Here is a 12,155-nt window from a genome sequence, read left to right as displayed (position 1 = left end):
CCTTGGAGTGCAGGGTCATAGCTCCTTGAAAGTGGAGTTGCAGGTAGATAGGATAGTGAAGAAGGCGTTTGGTATGCTTTCCTTTATTGGTCAGAGTATTGAGTACAGGAGTTGGGAGGTCATGTTGCGGCTGTACAGGACATTGGTTAGGCCACTGTTGGAATATTGCGTGCAATTCTGGTCTCCTTCCTATCGGAAAGATGTTGTGAAACTTGAAAGGGTTCAGAAAAGATTTACAAGGATGTTGCCAGGGTTGGAGGGTTTGAGCTACAGGGAGAGGCTGAACAGGCTGGGGCTGTTTTCCCTGGAGCATCCGAGGCTGAGGGGGTGACCTTATAGAGGTTTATAAAATCATGAGGGGGCATGGATAGGATAAATAGGCAAAGTCTTTTCCCCTGGGGTGGGGGAGTCCAGAACTAGAGGGGCATAGGTTTAGGGTGAGAGGGGAAAGATGTAAAAGAGACCTAAGGGGCCACTTTTTCACGCAGATGGTGGTATATGTATATGGAATGAGCTGTCAGAGGAAGTGGTGGAGGCTGGTACAATTACAACATTTAAGAGGCATTTGAATGGGGATATGAATAGGAAGAGTTTGGAGGGACATGGGCTGGGTGCTGGCAGGTGGGTCTAGATTGGGTTGGGATATCTGGTCGGCATGGACGGGTTGGACTGAAGGGTCTGTTTCCGTGCTGTACATCTCTGTGACTGGGGGATCTGAGGCAAGCCCAGAGTTAAGGGAGGAAGCTTAGCTTATGGTGATCGACAGAGTACCTCATCGCCGAAGGAGCTAAATGCGAGGATAGGCCTGAATGACCAAGCATCTCCCATGCAATTATGGCCCAACCCAACCCCTCAGGAACACATACAGAAATGTTAAGGATCTCTGTGCACGACGCGTCCATTTTCCATTGGAGATAAATCGACATCAAGGATCAACGCGGTATTTCTTACCGAGAAAGAAGCAGATCGTTTCGGAGATGCTGCAGAGGAGCATGCTGGGAGCCACGTCTCCTAGCACCCGGCCAATCTGCTCCTCCCTCCCTTCTCCCACTCGCCTCTCGTCCCTCTGTTGATGGAAAGGACAGTGTGAATGTTCTGGAAGGTTCTGCTCGCTGCAGGGTGCCCTGGTCACGGGTTGGCCAAAACCCTTCCGTTTCCCCCTCCTCACCACCGACCTGACCGACATTCCGGAACTTTCTGCCCAACCCTCGCCTGTCGAAATTCAGTTGCAGGTTCAGTGAGATTCTTAATCCCCCTCCCTTCCCCTCCCTTCCCTTCCCCTACTACAATCTGCAGGGTCCAGTCGAGTCACCATGTCCCCGATCCCGCACCTCGGCGAATCGTCGCCCGCATTGCTTTGGAGCCCCGATCTTCCCTCCTCCCGCTGACCTGGTACTGGAGGACGAGGATGAAGAGGTTGTCAGCTCCGACGGCGAGGACGAGGAAGGGGACCACTTCGAGGATGATGAGCGAGGACGGCACTCCGATGTAGGCGTAGAAACCCATTGAGGCGATGACGGCGCCCAAGACCACGAGGATTCCTCCCAGGCCCAGCGTGATCTTCGAATCGACCTGCAGTCGTGGCAGGAGGAAAGACCCGGAAACACCCGCAAGTGACCATCTTTCTCTTTTTTTGTCTGTGCAGAGTTTTGGCCAGCAGTGAAGTCAGGCCTGGCCTGACATGGTAGGCCTCTTTGTAAATTAGTGGGGAAATAAGGCATAAAATGGCTGCCGGGTGACTCATGCATTTGTGGGGCAAGGGCGGGGGAGAATGAAGTGTTATTTATTGTGTTTATGTCCTGTTCATCCTTAATTGCCTCACGACGAGGTTAATGGTGCTCTGTCTTCCTGGAGGCAGTTAAAGAGTCAGCCTGCAGGTCTGACATCATGTGTAGGCCGGACCAAGTAAGAACAACTGATTTGCTTCCAGAAAGAGACATAGTCAACCAAATGGGCCTGAAACATCGATTCAGCGCTTTACAGCGATTTTAATCCCAGATTTCTTTCATGAACCGAGTTCAATGCGTAAACGACCATGAGAGGATTTGAGGTCAGCTCCTCAGACTAGGCCTCAAAGTTCCCATTCCAGTACCATGACTGTTTGACCACAATCCCCCTCAACACAAAAGGGTATGGAAAGCCGTGTGCACCAATTAATGGCTGTTCTCTGCCTCTGAACGACAAATACTGATTCTGAAGCAGTTTTCGAACCTGTGTTAATTTTAATCCTGCAGTACAGATGTGGTGCTTTCATTTGTTTACCTAAAGCGAGAGTCATAGAGATGTACAGCACCGATACAGACCCTTCGGCCCAACTTGTCCTTGCCCACCCAGATATCCTCACCCAATCTAGTCCCACCTGCCAGCACCCGGCCCACATCCCTCTCAACCCTTCCTGTTCATATACCCATCCAAATGCCTTTTAAAAGCTGTCATTGTACCAGCCTCCACCACTTCCTCTGGCAGCTCGTTCCATACACGTACCACCCTCTGTGTGAAAAAGTTGCCAATTAGGTCCCTTTTATATCTTTCCTCTCTCACCCTAAACCTCTAGTTCTGGACTCCCCCACCCCAGGGGAAAAGACTTTGTCTATTTACCCAATCCATGCCCCCTCATGATTTTATAAACCTCCATAAGGTCATCCCTCAGCCTCCGACGCTCCAGGGAAAAACAGCCTACTCAGCCTCTCCCTGCAGCTTAAATCCCTCCAACCCTGGAAACACCCTTGTAAAATCATTTCTGCACCCTTTCAAGTTTCACAGCATCCTTCCGATAACAGGAAGACCAGAATTACACGCAATATTCCAAACGCGGCCTAGCTAATGTCCTGTACGGCCGCAACATGACTCCCAACTTTGACTAGATCCTGCACCAATTAGAGTCCTACAGAACCCAAAAAGGCCCTTCAGCCCAACGTGTCCATGCCGACCAGATTTCCCGAACTGAACTAGTCGCATTTGCCTGCCTTTGGCCCCATCCCACCAAATTCCGTGTTCTACGCATTCAATGGCCACACTCAAGACATTATTTCCTGGAAGAGTATGACCAATACGCTTTCGAGGGAGCTTTAGAGATGATGCAGCATTCAACATCATGAAAAACATGGACAGAGCAGAGAGTGGGAAACTTGCTCCCACCGGTGGAAGGGCCAAGAGTGGGGATGAGGAGGGAGACGAAAGCAGTTACGGGGCCAGAGGGAAAATGGTGGAAGAGTTGGGTGGGGGCGCAGAGGGGTTTAGCTGTGTTGCTCTAGCACAGGGCCAGCATAGATGCAAAGGGCCGAATGGCAGCTGTGTGCCGATTTAGGGCGGCACTGTTGCCTCATGGCGCCAAGGGTCCTGGGCTCGATTCCAGCCTCGGGCGACTGTCTGTGTGGAGTCTGTACATTCTCCACTCCACCCCCCCCCGCCCCCGCACCCCCCCACCCCCCGTGTCTGTGCGTGGGTTTCCTCCGGGTGCTCAGGTTTTCTCCCACAGTCCGAAGATGTGCAGGTCAAGGTGGATTGGCCGTGCTAAATTACCCATAGTGCCCAGGAATGTGCAGGTTAGGGTGGATTGGCCATGCTAAATTACCCATAGTGCCGAGGGATGTGCAGGTTAGGGTGGATTGGCCATGCTAAATTACCCATAGTGCCTAGGGATGTGCAGGTTAGGGTGGATTGGCCATGCTAAATAATCCAAAGTGCTCACGGATGTGCAGGTTAGGGTGGATTGACCATGCTAAATTACCCAGAGTGCTCAGGGATGTGCTGGTTAGGGTAGATTGGCCATGCTAAATTACCCACAGTGCCCAGGGATGTGCTGGTTAGGGTGGATTGGCCATGCTAAATTACCCACAGTGTCCAGGGATGTGCTGGTTACGGCGGATTGGCCGTGCTAAATTACCCATAGTGCTCAGGGATGTGCTGGTCAGGTGCATTAGTCAGGGATAAATGTAGAAAAATAGGGTGGTGGAATGGATCTGGATGGGATACTTTTCAGAGGGTCCGTGCGGACGTGTTGGGCCGAATCCCCACAGTGTAAGGATCCTATGACTCCATGACACTTTCTTGCTCTGCGGAGACTTCAGTTCGCTCCCCTGCCTCCCCTGAGACGGTTTGTGTGCATGGATGTCCACTCCCTGGAAACAGGCCATGACAGGACGGTGACTGGGGTCCTTCTGAAGAGAGGGCAGGGACCGAAGCGGCCATGGATTCGCGCCACGAATTGGGATGACCGCGAAGTGAGCCACAGCGGCTCCCGTTACCCCCCCCCCCCCCCCCCCAAACTGGGGCCCCAGGCATTCAGGGTAAGAGGCTTTACAGGCCTGAGGTAGGCCTTGGACGATGCTACTCACCATGATGGTTCGCCAACTTGTGTACTTCCCTAGCGCCAAGGCGATGTAGATAAATATTGCCAGGTAACTGATGGCGAAGATGGGAAGGTCTTCCGCCGTGGTTCTGTTGATCTCATCCTCCAGGGACCGCTGGGAACACATTGGGGAAAGAAAGAGTCTTTCACATAGGCCTGTCACCTTGAGGGCCCAGCTGAGATGTGAGGCAAGACACGCGAATCAGCAGTCCCCCTGGCCTGTGCCACCATTCAATAAAACCACGTCTGATTGAATTGTGGCCTCAACCCCACATTCCCGCTACCCCAGTGTGACCCATCAGTTGCCTGGTCAGTGGAGAGTCTAGCTCCCTCAGCCTGAAATGTTAGGCCTCAGCCTTAGAGGGTCAGGCACGGTGACTCAGTGGTTAGCATTGCTGCCTCACGGTGCCAGGGACCCGTGTTCGATTCCAGCCTCGGTCGACTGTCTGTCTGTGAACAATTTGCACCTCCAGGTGCTCCGGTTTCCTCCCACGATCCAAAGATGTGCAGGTTTAGGGTGGATTGGCCATGCTAAATTACCCATAGTGCTCATCGATATGCAGATTAGGGTGGATTGGCCATACTAAATTACCTATAGTGCTCAGGGATGTGCAGGTTAGGGTGGATTGGCCGTGCTAAATTACCCATAGTGCTCAGGGATGTGCAGGTTAGGGTGGACTGGCCGTGCTAAATTACCCATAGTGCTCAGGGATGTGCAGGTTAGGGTGGACTGGCCGTGCTAAATTACCCATAGTGCTCAGGGATGTGCAGGTTAGGGTGGAATGGCCATGCTAAATTACCCATAGTGCTCAGGGATGTGCAGGTTAGGGTGGATTGTCCATGCTAAATTACCCATAGTGCTCAGGGATGTGCAGGTTAGGGTGGACTGGCCGTGCTAAATTACCCATAGTGCTCAGGGATGTGCAGGTTAGGGTGTATTGGCCGTGCTAAATTACCCATAGTGCTCAGGGATGTGCAGGTTAGGGTGGAATGGCCATGCTAAATTACCCATAGTGCTCAGGGATGTGCAGGTTAGGGTGGATTGTCCATGCTAAATTACCCACAGTGTTCAGGGATGTGCAGGTTAGGGTGGATTGTCCATGCTAAATTACCCACAGTGTTCAGGGATGTGCAGGCTCGGTGGACTAGCCATGGGAAATATAGGTATACAGGGATAAGGTAGGGACTTGTATCTAACACGGATGCTCTTCAAAGGGTCGGTGTGGACCTGATGGGCCGAATGGCCTGCTTCAGCACTGTAGGGGTTCTCTGGTGCGGTAGAGACCTTTGGGATCTTGTAGGCGTCAATAGGATCGACTGATCAACAGGATCCTTACTTAAATGGAGAGGCCGAAAACGATGTACAGTAGTCCAGATGTGATCTCACCAATGCAGTGTTACTAATATCGATTAAGTGCCCTTCCCAAGCTTTTTTATTGTCACTTGTCAACGTGAGGGATAACCATTAGAAAGCTGAAACCGCAGTTAGAAGTTATTGGGTCGGTAATTATCATAGAGAAATCCTGTTTCGCTGCAGCACTCCTGCTCTCACACTGTGGTCTCTCTCTCTCTCTCTCTCTCTCTCTCTCTCAACAATTTTCCAGCCCCAAAACCTAGTCTCGGAGAGGAAACCTTCAGCCTGGAGACTTCTTCAGGAAAGTTCGCTCGCACAAAATGCGTGCCTCGGACCGATACATTGGCTGACATCTGGTCAGCAATCCTGTTTTGGGCTCTTACTTGCGCCAGTGACCGCCCTCCCCCCCCCCCCTCAGAAGCAGGACAGGCCTTGACGGGGTGAGGGGGGTATTCATTGGCGAAGGGCGCTGTTAAAACCCTTTCCGTCTGGCGCCATGCCAAGGGAAGGGAGGGCGGCTGGGTTGGCGCCCTCCCCTCGCCCCCCTTTCTCCTGTAGTGATGGCCAACATTCCCGACCCTCTCGGCCGGCATTCCCGCCCAGACACCTACCTCAGACATATAGGCGAAGCTGAAATTGATGGACTTGTTGTTTTTATAGTCCTGGAGAATCCTTAAATACTCCTGCTCCCAAAGCCTCACGTATTCATACTTGGGATCGTCAGGCTGGTAGTTGTTCAGAGAGAACGTCACAATGAAGGCCTCTGCCCTGCTGTAGTCTTCGTCTGTTCAAGACAGAGCCGAGGTCAAAATGAACAGCGAACTGCCAAATCCTCCCCCACCCCCCCCAACCACCCCCTGTCCTGTGAGTCGTTCCTAATTGGTTGGCAGGGGGGCGCCAGCTGTTGCCCATCCCTAATTACCCACAATCCTCTTGACTCTCTGGGCCATTCCCAGGCCAACTAAGATCCAACCGGGATCCAGATTCGAGTTGAAAGTGAGAGGGGAAAGTGTAAAAGGGACCTGAGAGGCAATTTTTTTCACACAGAGGGTGGTACGTGTATGGAATGAGCTGCCAGAGGAAGTGGTGGAGGCTGGTACAATGCCAACCTTTAAGAGGCATTTGGATGGGTATATGAATAGGAAGGGTTTGGAGGGATATGGGCCGGGTGTTGGCAAATGGGACGAGATTGGGTTGGGATATCTGGTTGGCATGGAAGGTCTGGTTTTGTGCTGTGCAAGTCGATGAATGACGTTGGGAGTAGATCAACTTTGGATCTCTGGCCTGTATGGATGGGTTGGACCGAAGGGTCTATCTCTGTGCTGTATAACTGTGAGTGAAGTTGGGACTAGATTAATTTCGGATCCCTGGCCAGCATGGATGAGTTGGACCGAAAGAGACCTACGGGACAACTTTTTCACGCAGAGGGTGGTACGTGTGTGGAATGAGCTGCCAGAGGAAGTGGTGGAGGCTGGTACAATGACAACATTTAAGAGGCATTTGGATGGGTATGTGAATAGGAAGGGTTTGGAGGGATATGGGCTGGGTGCTGGCAGGTGGGACTAGATTGGGTTGGGATATCTGGGTCAGCATGGACGGGTTGGACCGAAGGGTCTGTTTCCGTGCTGTACATCTCTATGACTCTAAATGGGACTAGATTGGGTTGGGTTATCTGGGTCAGCATGGATGGGTTGGACCGAAGGGTCTGTTTCCGTGCTGTAAATTACTCTATGATCTCTGGACATGCGTGTAGACCAGATCAGGTGAAAACAGAAGATTTTCTTTCACTGAAGGGACATCAGTGAGAGTGACAGGGCCTTTCTTCAGCAACAGATGAGCCAGCTCTCTTGAACCGACATGTTACCCCCCTCCCAGCCCAGTCGAGTTATCACTGCGTTTCCCCCCCGCCTCAAAGCTGAGTGAAAATATTTCTCGAAAGAATCTCGAAACCAAGCGAACTACACCTTGACCCGGATTCGCCGAAACCCATCCCTTCGGGCACAAGGACGGCGTTCCGCAGGGAAATGAGGAATGCGGCTCCAACCTCCTCACCCCGAACTCGCTCACCCTGATATCCGCCCACGGCCAAAAATGGGAATACTGGTGCGCCGTAGTCCGCCATGCAGCTCATTCCCAAGTTTGTGCTGTCCTTGAAAGAGAGAGGTGAGCTGGAGAGATAGAACGAGAGAGAGAGAGAGAGAGATGGAGATCTTGTTCAGGGTCATGTGGCAACAGTCCTGACGGGAGAACAGTTACAGGGAGCAGCAGCTCGACAACGGGAGGCTTTCAAAGACGACTCGCAATGTGATGTGGGGGTTGGGGGGGGGTGGGGGGGGGGGCGCAATTTCCCAGTTTATGGAGTTTCGGAAAAGGGCAGTGACCAGTGAGGCGGAGTGGGCAGAGAGGTGGTGGATGAGGTTCGGAGCAGAGAGAACTGGAAGGAGGTCAAAATCAAAAGGGGAGGGGGTAAGCAATTCTACAGGAAGGGAAGGAGGTGAGGGGGGGGGGTGCTACGTGCATGGATCACCGAAGGTGGCAGGACTGAGGGGGAGAGCGCGGTTAATAAAGTGCCTGACGTCCTTGTCTTTATTAGTAGAACATAGAACAATACAGCACAGAACAGGCCCTTCGGCCCACCATGTTGTGCCAAACATTTGTCCTAGCTTAAGCACCTCTCCAATTGCCCCTTAAAGGTCACCAATGACTCTGACTCTGCCACTCCCACGGGCAGCGCATTCCATGCCCCCACCACTCTCTGGGTAAAGAACCTACCCCTGACACCCCCCCTATACCTTCCACCCTTCACCTTAAATTTATGTCCCCTTGTAACACTCTGTTGTACCCGGGGAAAAAGTCTCTGACTGTCTACTCTATCTATTCCCCTGATCATCTTACAAACCTCTATCAAGTCACCCCTCATCCTTCGCCGTTCCAATGAGAAAAGGCCTAGCACTCTCAACCTATCCTCGTACGGCCTATTCTCCATTCCAGGCAACATCCTGGTAAATCTCCTCTGCACCCTCTCCAAAGCTTCCACATCTTTCCTAAAGTGAGGCGACCAGAACTGCACACAGTACTCCAAATGTGGCCTAACCAAGGTCCTGTACAGCTGCAACATCACCTCACGACTTTTGAATTCAATCCCTCTGCTAATGAACGCTAATACACCATAGGCCTTCTTACAAGCTCTATCCACCTGAGTGGCAACTTTCAAAGAGCTATGTACATAGACCCCAAGATCCCTCTGCTGCTCCACCTGACTAAGAACCCTACTGTTAACCCTGTATTCCGCATTCTTATTTGTCCTTCCAAAATGGACAACCTCACACTTGGCAGGGTTGAACTCCATCTGCCACTCCTCAGCCCAGCTCTGCATCATATCTAAGTCCCTTTGCAGCCGACAACAGCCCTCCTCACTGTCCACAACTCCACCAATCTTCGTATCGTCTGCAAATTTACTGACCCACCCTTCGACTCCCTCTTCCAAGTCATTGATAAAAATTACAAACAGCAGAGGACCCAGAACTGATCCCTGCGGAACTCCACTTGTAACTGGGCTCCAGGCTGAATGTTTACCATCTACCACCACTCTCTGACTTCGACCGGTTAGCCAGTTCTCTATCCAACTGGCCAAATTTCCCACTATCCCATGCCTCCTGACTTTCCACATAAGCCGACCATGGGGAACCTTATCAAATGCCTTACTAAAATCCATGTACACTACATCCACTGCTCTACCCTCATCCACATGCTTGGTCATCTCCTCAAAGAATTCAATAAGGCTTGTTAGGCAAGACCTACCCTTCACAAATCCGTGCTGGCTGTCCCTAATCAAGCAGTGTCTTTCCAGATACTCATGAATCCTAGTAGGGGTGGAGAGTACAAGAGGTGGTGGTTACCTTAGACAAGCTACTTGTTTGATCACCTCTCTTCCCCCCCACCCCCTTCCCCGGGATATTGTGTCACCACATTATGGGAATTATGTGAAAATGGAGAGAGAGAGAGAGAGCGCGCACAAGGGATTTACAACAACAGGGACGGGAGACATCAGCGATGAGGAGAGATGGAAGACATTGGGAGTGTTCTCCTCAGAGAGGAGAGGGAGATCTAATGGAGGATTTTGAAATCAGGAGTGGGGGGGGGGGTGGGAGAGGGGGGAGGGAGATGGGAAAGGGGATGGAGAGAGAGAGAGAGAGGGGACGGAGATAGGGAAGGAGGGAGAGAGAGGATGGGGGAAAGAGACAGAGGGGAGGGAGAAGGAGATGGGGAGGGAGGGAGAGAAGGGGGAGGTGAGGGAGATGGGGAGGGAGGGACGAGAGGGGAGGGTGAGGGAGAGAGAGTGGGGGAAGGGGACGGAGGGGTGGGAGAGGGAGTGGAGGGGAGGAGGGAGGTGGGGAAGGGGGTGGAGAGGGGAGGGGGTAGGGGCTAGAGATGGGAAAGGGGTTGGAGGGGGAGGGAGAGGGGAAAGGGGTGGAGAGGGGGAGGGTTGGGAGTGTGTGAGAGGGGGAATGGGGCGGAGGGGGGGAGGGAGATGAGGAAGGGGGTGGAGGGGGGGTGGGAGATGGGGAAGGGAGAGGGCGAAGGTGGTGGAAAGGGGAGTGGGAAGGGGGTGAAGAGGGAGGAGGGAGAGGGGAAAGGGGGTGGAGAGGGGAGGGGTTGGGAGTGTGTGAGAGGGGGAATGGAGTGGAGGGGGGAAGGGAGAGGTGAAAGGGGTTGGGGTGTGGGGGCGGGGGGGAATGGATACCTACTTGACGCAGTAGAGGAAGTGATCCCTCCAGTCCACGGTGCCGGTGACACTTGCCATGGTTTGGTTGGCGACAGCGTCGATCAGGCTCCTGTTGTTCTGGAAGTACTGGAGCAGGCTGTTGACCGCACAGTCGGTAGGCCCGGGGTTATCGGGCTGGAGCGGGGCGTAGCAGACGTCCTTCAGCGTGATGTTCCTCTGCGCCGTCTCCGACCACACGCTGATGGCCTGCAGGCGGTTCTGGAGGTCCAGCAGCTGGAGCAGCAGCTCCTTGGAGAACAGGCCGTTGAAGGCCGTGGGCCCGAAGAACACCGAGTCGTAGGTGTACCCCGGTGGGCCTTGCCCCGTCGCCGTGGCGATGATTTGGTTGGTGCGGAAGAAGGGCCCGAATTGGGCGTCGTGGAAGGCTTTCTCGCGACGGGCTCTGCTGTCCGGGGCAGACCACAGTTCCACTGGGTCGGTGGTCAGCTCGACAAAGAATAGGCCGCAGGACAGCACGACAATGAAGACGCAGGCGGTGACCAGGACGGGCAGTGGGTGCCGGGCCACTGCCGTTCCCCAGCTCTGGAAAACCCAGCTCAGTCTCTGCTGGGTGGCGGAGGTGGAGGATGAGGAGATGGGAGCTGAGGGAGCAGCAGGGGCCTTGTCGCCCTCCTTGCGGGCGTCTGGGCGCTGCCTGAACAGGAGGAGGAAGCTGGCGAAGAGGAGGATGGCCCCACCAAACAGGGCCAGGCCCAGCGCCAAGGGCCCGTCCATCTGGCCTATCGCCCAAGGGCCGGGGGGCGCCGGGGGAGAGGGCAGCGCCGGGCAGGAGGCCACGCAGTCCTGGCAGGAGCAGGCCTGCCCCCCGAGGCTCGAGGGCCGGTCGCAGCGATGGAAGCTGCCGTCATAAGGCACGATGCCCCCTCCCGGGCCCGGGCCTGGCGCCGAGCCGTTGTCCGTTGGCGGTACCAGCACGAACTGGATGTCGAGTGGGGCCAGGCCGTTGGAGCTGTCCCCTTGGAAACGCAGCCAGCGTTCGGCGGAGCACAGGGTGGCGCCATACTTGCCGCACATGGCCGAGATGGCGTAGCCGCCGGTGGAGGGGATGCGGACGTCGCGGCACGAGTCGTAGCTGCCCTGGGCAAAGCGGCGGCTGTAGTAGCACTGGTACTCCAGCACGGCGTCGAGGAGCTGACCGGAGACGTTGGCGGCGAAGGCTCGGGTCACGTTGATGTGGACGCTCTGGTTGGGGCTGCAGGTGTTCTGGCAGTACAGGTTGACAAAGTTGTCCACGCACGACGGGCAGCGGCTCAGCAGCGGCTTGGACATGGCCAGGCTCCTGTCCAGCACCTCCAGCTGCCTGGCCGAGCAGCAGGCCCGAGGCTCCGCCCCGGCGCCCTCCGGCCCCGCCAGCATCGGGCACACCCGCCGCAGCAGCTCCAGGTGCCTGCCCGGCGCCACCCGTTTGGCCGGCCCGTTGTACAGGCACGGCACCCGGGCCGGAATCAAGCTGCCAGTCACCTCTGGGTTCTTCCCGCAGTCTTCGTAGAAAGCGCAGAAGCCTTCCTGGTGGACGGGGGTGTAGGTCGCCTGGAAGAGAAAGGAAACCGTTTTTTCTTTGGAGCCAAATGGAGGTGGTCGCCATGGAGACAGTCTCGTGGAGCGGCCACTCGATTGGCTACTCTGAGGCCTCACTGTCTTGCCAGTTTCTGTACCCTCCTGGA

General features: G+C 54.5%; 1 protein-coding gene across 1 annotated transcript in view; it reads right to left on the bottom strand.

Annotated features, from left to right (window-relative positions):
- npc1l1 (NPC1-like 1) overlaps positions 1–12,155 on the bottom strand; it is a 39,573-nt gene that overhangs the window by 20,391 nt on the left and 7,027 nt on the right. Inside the window, exons 2-7 of the mRNA XM_060856464.1 lie at positions 10,454–12,021; positions 7,773–7,873; positions 6,317–6,489; positions 4,338–4,466; positions 1,390–1,572; positions 952–1,066 (exon numbers count right to left, since the gene is read on the bottom strand). Of these exons, the coding sequence (XP_060712447.1) occupies positions 952–1,066; positions 1,390–1,572; positions 4,338–4,466; positions 6,317–6,489; positions 7,773–7,873; positions 10,454–12,021 (2,269 nt within the window). The remainder of the gene's footprint in view (positions 1–951; positions 1,067–1,389; positions 1,573–4,337; positions 4,467–6,316; positions 6,490–7,772; positions 7,874–10,453; positions 12,022–12,155) is intronic.

Source organism: Hemiscyllium ocellatum, chromosome 48 (assembly GCF_020745735.1).
Source record: "Hemiscyllium ocellatum isolate sHemOce1 chromosome 48, sHemOce1.pat.X.cur, whole genome shotgun sequence".
Lineage (NCBI taxonomy): Eukaryota > Metazoa > Chordata > Chondrichthyes > Orectolobiformes > Hemiscylliidae > Hemiscyllium > Hemiscyllium ocellatum.
Note: the sequence above shows the minus strand (reverse complement) of the source record. Positions and strands in the feature narration are given on the sequence as shown.